Source organism: Amblyomma maculatum, chromosome 10, assembly GCF_055883805.1.
Source record: "Amblyomma maculatum isolate TAMU_Amacu chromosome 10, ASM5588380v1, whole genome shotgun sequence".
NCBI lineage: Eukaryota > Metazoa > Arthropoda > Arachnida > Ixodida > Ixodidae > Amblyomma > Amblyomma maculatum.
In genome coordinates this window covers 66,097,006-66,104,841 of record NC_139353.1, presented here as the reverse complement: position 1 = coordinate 66,104,841, position 7,836 = coordinate 66,097,006, and the positions used below count along the sequence as shown (strand labels likewise).

At 50.2% G+C, this 7,836-nt stretch overlaps 2 protein-coding genes across 2 annotated transcripts; both read right to left on the bottom strand.

Annotated features, from left to right (window-relative positions):
* Positions 1–683: 683 nt before the first annotated feature.
* Positions 684–2,021, bottom strand: LOC146176720 (uncharacterized). Its single transcript, XM_084581370.1, has 2 exons — positions 2,003–2,021; positions 684–1,552 (listed from the first exon to the last, which is right to left on the bottom strand). Exons 1-2 carry the CDS (start codon positions 2,019–2,021, stop codon positions 684–686), a joined length of 888 nt encoding a protein of 295 aa, XP_084437496.1.
* Positions 2,022–3,659: 1,638 nt separating this feature from the next.
* Positions 3,660–4,655, bottom strand: LOC146176719 (uncharacterized). Its single transcript, XM_084581369.1, has one exon. It carries the CDS (start codon positions 4,581–4,583, stop codon positions 3,660–3,662), a length of 924 nt encoding a protein of 307 aa, XP_084437495.1. The 5' UTR covers positions 4,584–4,655.
* Positions 4,656–7,836: the final 3,181 nt, after the last annotated feature.

The window sequence follows — 7,836 nt, the reverse complement described above, 5'->3', positions numbered from 1 at the left end:
CTGTATAGCGATAATGTTCAAGCCGATCTGGATGTCTTCAAATAATACAGCGCATAAGCATTTCGGTTCGACTGAGAACAGAGTTCCTGCCCATATCTGTCTTGTGTACCAGAAGCTGTTCCGACAGCAGGACCAGAAGCTGTTACGAGAGCTGGGCACTGCCGCTTGGTGACCGGCGGATAATTGCCGAATGAATAGTGGAACACGTTATTTTGAGTGCAGCTCAGTGCCAATTTTTTCGCAGCTCCCTAAACATGGCGAAGGTTGCTGCGCACTTGAGAAAATCTGCCTCCTCCATGACAATGAACATGTTCGCTCAGCACAGGTTACGGTGTAATACACGGCGGCATATGCTACGAAACATGGTAAGATACTTAGATATTGTTGTGACCCAGATAGTCGAGATATTCTACCGACCTCGCATGAAATATCTTCTTCCTATTCCCTCCCACGTGTATCGCGATGTGTGTCGTACTAAGGATAGAGGCAACTACATGGTTGCAGGAACAAGAAGAACAAGAAGGGTTTATTAGCACGGCCTTTTATAGGCAATGGAGGGAGGCGGGGCAGTAGCAGTGCTAAGCGTACAGTTTGCGGTAGCACTGATAAGACTGCGCTGACACGATAAGGCAGACAGCGCATGCCCGATACATCCTCCGAAGGGTAATGAAAACAACAAATGTTCAAGCTATTTGATTAAAAGCAGCGTCGTAGTGAAGACGTTGCGGTGGCTTCACTGTACGTGCCGACCTCCTTGGAACTGGTGTCGGTCCAGGCAAAGCTAGTGGAACATGGTTTCCAGGGCCTCCGAGCACCGGGCTGTCGGTGGCGGACTGTTGCCGAGGAGAGTCAGCAGATGTTCGTATTGTGGCACCAGGCGAGATATTTCGAGCAGATTGTCCGGGGTTATCTGGTTCACGCTCGGACGAACCGCTGTCGTCGTCACTAGTGTCTGCTGCACACTTCTCACGGGTTTGCAGAAGATGCCGCCTGTTGTGCCTAAACACACGGTGATCCTCTGTTTGCACTTTGTAGGACCTGGGAGCCGCAGTGCCAACGACAGTACCTTTCTTTGACCATGTCTTGTCCCGGATCCTCACGACAGAACCTTCAGCTAAAGGTGGCAGAGGCTTTCCGCCACTCTTCTGATGGTGCTTCTTGACCACAGTTGTCTGCACAGCGCCAAAATCTGGAAGATTAGCTCTCAAGCACCTGCCCTGAAGAAGTTCTCCAGGTGATCGGCCGTCCTCGAGTGGCGTACAGCGGTAGGCCAGTAGACCTAGCCAGAAGTCTTCTTGTGAATGTTCACATTTCTTCATGATCCGCTTTACCACCTGAACACCTTTCTCTGTAAGTCCGTTGGATTGCGGGTAGCGGGGGCTGGATGTGACGTGAGCGAAATCGTATGTTCTTGCAAAGGCTGCGAACTCGTGACTGGCAAATTGTGGCCCGTTATCGGTGCACACTTCAAGCGGTACGCCATACCTCGCGAACATTGCACTGAGTGCAGCGATTGCCGTCCTCGCAGTAGTGTCCACAAGTTTCTCGACTTCTGGAAAGTTAGAAAACGCGTCAAACGCCAGGATGTACGAGCTTCCCCCAAAAGAAAAAACATCAACACCAACGCGATACCACGCACATCGAGGGACTGGGCGCATCAGTAGTGGTTCCTGCGCTTGCTTGTAAGCAAATTCGCGACAAGTCGGGCAACCCTTGATCAGTACACTGATGTCACTGCTGAGACCAGGCCAAAAAACAAGACGACGGGCTCTTTCTTTGCATTTCTGTAGTCCCAAATGCCCGGCATGAATCCTTGCTAAAATGCCTCGCCGCATGCATTTTGGTATCACAACTTTCTTGCCTTTTAGCAATATACCATTTACGACGGAAAGCTCAGACTAAAATGGTTTAAGTTCCCCGTCGACATTCTTGCCAGTTGCTAGGCAAGAACTGACTACCTGGAGGTAGTCATCGCGGGCAGTTTCATTTGCCAGCTGCTCACGTGTTGCATCCGTCACCATGTAGCCCAAGGCGGCAACTGCATGTACCTCCACGTCATCAGTGGGGCCAGTGGTGTCGTCTTGAGCAGCCGGAGATGATCGTGACAGCATGTCTGCCAAAATGAGGTGCTTTCCTGGGACATACTGCAATACAAAGTCGTATTTCAGAAGTTTTAAAAAAAAACCTTTGGAGGCGGGGGGGGGGGGGGGGGGGCATGTCACAAAGTCCTTTCGCAGCTATAGATAGTAGTGGTTTATGATCTGTCTCAATGAAAATCTTCTGTCCGTAAATGAACTGGTAAAACTTGTCGCAGCCAAAAGAAATGCTAAGCGCCTCTTTTTCAATCTGAGCATAACGCTGCTCAGCTTGCGTGAGCACACGAGATGCATAAGCCACTGGCCGCCATTGGCCGTTATGGCACTGCAAAAGGGCAGAGCCAACGCCATCTTTGGATGCGTCGCAAGTTATCTTAGATTCGTTTCGGGGATCAAAGATGGCTAACACGGGAGTCGTGCTTAAAATCTGTACGACACTTTTCCACTCCCTCATGTGGTTTTCAGTCCACTCGAACTCTGAGTGCGACTTGATAAGTGCTCGCAGCAGCGCGGTTCGCTCAGACAGGCGCGGAACGTATTTGCCAAAATAATTCAACACACCGAGCATGCGCTGAACATCGGATTTGTTCTTGGGCACTGGCGTTTGCAGCAAACTTTGCACAAGCTTTGGGTTTGGCGAGATGCCATTGCGTGTGATGATATCGCCTAGGAACTGCAGTTCGGTGACGCAAAACTTGCATTTTTCTGCGTTGAACGTTAGGCCGGCTTTTTCAGCTGCTTTCATTACTGCAACTAGTCTCTGGTCATGCTCTTGTTTGGTTTCGCCCCACACCAAAATGTCATCGATGTAAACGTGTGCACCGGGAAGGCCATCGAAGACTTCACTCATCCGCTTTTGAAAAACTTCGGGAGCAGATGAGATACCGAAAGGCAGCCGGAGATAACGGTATCTTCCAAAGGGTGTAGAAAACGTGCATATTTTGGACGTCTTTTCGTCAAGTGGTATCTGGTGAAAACCCGAATTTGCGTCCAAACAGCTGAAATAGGCTGCGCCGGCCAATTCCCCTTCCATGTCCTCACGCTTTGGGAGCTGGTAGTGCTGCCGTTTTACGTGCTCGTTTATTTTCCTTGGGTCCATGCAAACCCTAAGTTTGCCATCCTTTTTCTTAACCAAAACCAATGGGCTTACCCAGTCTGTCGGGCCATCCTGTTTGACGATGACGCCTGCACGCTCCATTCTACGCAGCTCCTCCCGAAGTGGTTGTCGCAGGGACAGGGGAACCCGTCGGGCTGGTTGAACAACTGGAATCGCAGATGGTTGCATGATCATGCTGTACGGTTGCTTCAGGCAGCCTAGCCCCTGAAAGACATTTTTGAAATCCTTGAGCGCTGGGTACTCCGAAGCATTTACAGTAGCCACCGTGCGATGGACAAGTCCCAGAGCTTCGCTTGCATCCAGTCCCAGAATGGCTTGACGGCCGTTCTTTACAACAAAGAACTTCACGGTGGCGGAAGCGTTACCGATAGTTACTTCCTGTGTCGTTGTTCCGAAGTGAGTTATGACACCCCCCGTGTAAGCTCTCAGCACCGCACTTGTGGGCGTTAACTGCTGCGACTCCCTAGTCTTGCGGTACTGGCCTGGCACCCTGTGTCTACTTTGAAGCAAATATTTCTTCCGGCAACTTGTGCTTTCACTACCCAGTCTTTGCTGCTTCCTCTTTCAGTTCCTACTTCTAGAATGTCAAAGTCGTCACCGCTGCTGTCTTTACTAACTTGTTCAACTTTAGACATTCCTTCACAGCAAACCGCGAAGTGGTGAAGTTTACGACATTCATGGCACTTTTTCCCGTAGGCTGGGCACTGTCTGGGTCTGTGCCGTCGGTTGCACTTTTTGCAACGGTGCTGCTTCCTGCAGTCATCATCACTTTTGCTTCGCGATGGTGGCGCGTGCCTTGACACAGCATCGACCAGGTCGTCCGTGGCTTTCCAGACCTCGTTTCGTTGTGCGAGAGACTCTGCTACCTTGCAGAATTCTTCAGCTTTCAGCAACGTTAAACACTTCTCTCGAAGCATTTTCCCGCGCAGCTTTGAGTTATTCGTGCCAAACACGATCTGATCCCTGATTAGCGAATCACGCTGATCTCCGAAATTACATTGCGCGGCTTGCTTTTTGAGGTCCCGGACAAATTTCTCAAAAGGTTCTCCATCTGCCTGCTTCCTGGAGTGAAACACATAACGTTCGTGAACTTCGTTGCTCACCTCGGCACAGTAGGTCTCAAATTTTCCAACCAGCGTTGCGTAGTCATCCTTGCTTTCGGCTGCCTCGAACTTGAACGTGTTGAACACGTCGAGCGCTTCATCGCCGGCTATGCTCAGCAGGAGTGCGGCTTTTGCAGAATCGCTGCGAGGTTGCTCCTTCGTTGCGGTCGCCTGCAGGAACAGGTCGAATTTCTGCTTGAAGCGTTTCCAATTCTCAGAGAGGTTGCCGGTCAGTTGCAAAGGTGGCGGGGCCTTTAGAAGTTCCATAGCTGTCGCAGGATCCCACTTCTGACACTATGTATCGCGATGTGTGTCGCACTAAGGATAGAGGCAACTACATGGTTGCAGGAACAAGAAGAACAAGAAGGGTTTATTAGCACGGCCTTTTATAGGCAATGGAGGGAGGCGGGGCAGTAGCAGTGCTAAGCGTACAGTTTGCGGTAGCACTGATAAGACTGCGCTGACACGATAAGGCAGACAGCGCATGCCCGATACAGAACGCACAGTGTGGGTTGCGCCAGTCTTAAGCCACATTTTTCTGTCTAAGCTAGATAGTAATCTTGAAGTGGATTTTAGCGAGATTGCGAGAAGGATCTTCAAGTTAACCTTAGACTACCTTTTATTGTTGAAAGGAGCAACACGTAGAACACACGTCTAGGGTCACGCCAGTTTTTTGTGACCTTTTTCTATTGAAGGTAAATAGGAATCTTGAAGCTTATTTTAGCGACATTACGAGAAGTATATTCAGGTTATTTTCATGACTACATTGTACTGATCAAAGGAACAAACAGTATCAAATGGACACCTGGCAGTCTCATGATTATCAGAGAGAGAGAGAGATCAGAGCCGCAAGTTTAATTTTGAAGTGCCAAATGAAGGCTGCTTGTGGCTTTTGGACCTGGTGCTCAGGCTGACCATGCAGGATGTTTGCGTGGTGTATGCTCTAAAGGCCAGGAAGCGTTTTATCGGCTTTTATTCCCGGCTTGAAAGTCTAGTGCAAGGTGGTATAGCTATACCGTACACGTGGACCGTGCTGTAGAATTCGCGACCCCACCGAATTCGGGACGGTTTTTTGAAACAAGTTGCTAGACGTCATGAAGAATAATTCCTCAAATGCATTTCGTTCGGCTGGAAGACAGAGTAATGGCTAAAAAGAGGTACTCACCCAACTAATTGGTTCAGGGGCGAGCAAATCTGCCACAAAAATGTATTATGTATTACAACTTAAGTGTTAGCCACACGATTGTCCAGGTGGCTGGAGCACCACGATTTCTACCACCCCGCACAATTTGGCTTCCGTCCATCCATAGACACTGAAGATGGGCTGGCTGTTTTAGTCTCTGCAGCAGCAATGTGCGTACCATTTTCGCGATGGATGCCGAAAAGGCGTATGATAACATTAGCCACACCGCCATTTTGAGTTCTATTGAGGTAGGCAGTTTCAGAAAATCCTTCTTTGAAAACAGATTTGCAATACGGCCCCTCCGCGATGGTGTAGTGGTACGATGATGACTACTGTGCTGGAGTACCCGGGTCCGAACCCGACCGCGGCGGCTTCGTTTCGATGGAGGTGAAACGAAGAGGCATCAGTGTCCTGTGCGATGTCAGCGCACGTTAGAGACCCTGCGCCATCTGCATCAGCATTTTTACGAAACATATTTTATTGCGAAAGCAATACTGCTAGCACTTCGAGCATTTGGTGTGTCGTGGCGCCTCCATACATGATCTTTCACGTGACCGCGTGACGTCACGCCAGACCGAGAGACGGGGCCCAGCTCGCGCCATCGGATAGTGGCAGTGAGTCCTTTCAGGATTGATTCATTGATTGAAACTTTAATTTCCAGCGATTTAAGAGGACCCCTACTCCCCGCTCCTGGCACGCAGGCCTGAGGAACAGGGGCTGGTACCTCCGCGACGAAGTACTGGCAAATATAAAATGGTTATTCGCGTCCTCAGCCGCCAGGCGGACTGCTTTTTGCTGGTCAGCAGGGTCGTCGCTTCGGAGCAGGGTTACCCAGGCTTCTCTACTTTTAATGTCGTCCCTAAAGCGCGGAGACTTAGGGTATTTCCAAAGTATATGGTCGAGGGCCCCCCTCGCTTCGCAGGCTTCACATTTATCTTCTTTTCTCTTTCATTTATATTTCTCTCATCTTTCTTGGTGTGAAACAACCACACAGGGTTTGGGAAATTTTCGGCTTGTAATCGCCGCCAGGCTATGGCCTCTTTAATAAGCCAGGATCCGGTGGCAGCATCAGACGTCTTCCTAATCTATAATTTTCGATTATTTCTTTATAGGTTTGCAAACGTTCGTCCGTCGCCTGGCAGTCGGGCGGCTCCGCGTTTGCCCGGAAGTAGAGGTGTCAAGCTAAGTTATAGGCCACCACGTTGCTGGGGACGGACGTGTGTGCTGGGACCCAAATTAGGGTGATTTTGCGATCGATTTTGGCTACAGGTATTAGAATGAGGGCGGCTTTTTGCGAGACCCTGCCTTTTCCGATATTCCAGAGAGCAATTTTATTCTCGCATAAGATCAATCTAGCCTTCGTTCCGACGCAAGCGAGCGCTATTGCGAGCAGGAGAAAAAACTTTATTCTGCGAAGCATTCGAGGCAAGCAGGTCTCCTGGGTCTCCACACGACCCCATTCCCGATCTAAACGTTCATGTGATGTTGGTCCATGACGTATGCGGCCCGGCTGACGACGATCTTCTGCCTGACCGGGCCCGCTGACCGCAGTGAGGTCTCCCAGTCCTCTCAGGTTCGGAGAGGCACCGGCCCGGCGGGGGGAGGAGACGCCGGGCAGGATAAAAGAATGTGAGTAAGGGTGGCCTTGGGGTGGCAACACAAAGTGCATATGGGGGATACCGATCTCTTCAGCCGTGTCTATGTTTCTGCTTCGGATGGTGGCGGAGACGACTGGTGCGCTGCTACCATTGACTACCGCAGCGACTGCCGCCCCTGCTTGACTGCTTGCACCGTCTACGTAGGCAACCTTTTTTCTGTGAATTTTTTTGCTCTTTTAACCAGCGCTTCTGCTCTCTTCTCCCGTCTCTCCTTGTGGTACTCAGGGTGCATGTTGCGGGGGAGAGGACGGACAATGATGTTCACGCGACATTGTGGCGGTAGGGCAATCTTGTCGGCTGTGCCCCTATCTGTTTTTCGACCCACCCATTCTAAGATGGTTCGAACCGTGCTCGACCTGCTTAATCTCTCATGTTGAGCGATTCTCTCCGCTTCAGCACGTTCCGTCCAGCTAGTATGCACTCCCATTTCTATCAGGCATTCCGTGGAAGAAGAAAAGGGGAGACCCAGCGCACTCTTAAAGCTACGCCTGATGAGTGCGTCTATGTTATCTTTTTCATTGGTCCTGATGTTGAGGAATGGTGTGGCATAGCATATTCGGCTCATTATGTACGCCTGAATCAGTCTGAAGAGGCTTCTCTCTTTGAGGCCTCTTCCTTTGAATGCAATCCTCCTGAATATCTTTGTTACTTGTGTCGCGTCCTCTTCAATAAAAAGTTC

What these genes read in the sequence shown, in the direction of transcription:
- LOC146176719 (XM_084581369.1), bottom strand. Translation starts at nt 4,583, where the DNA reads ATGGAACTTCTAAAGGCCCCGCCACCTTTGCAACTGACCGGCAACCTC.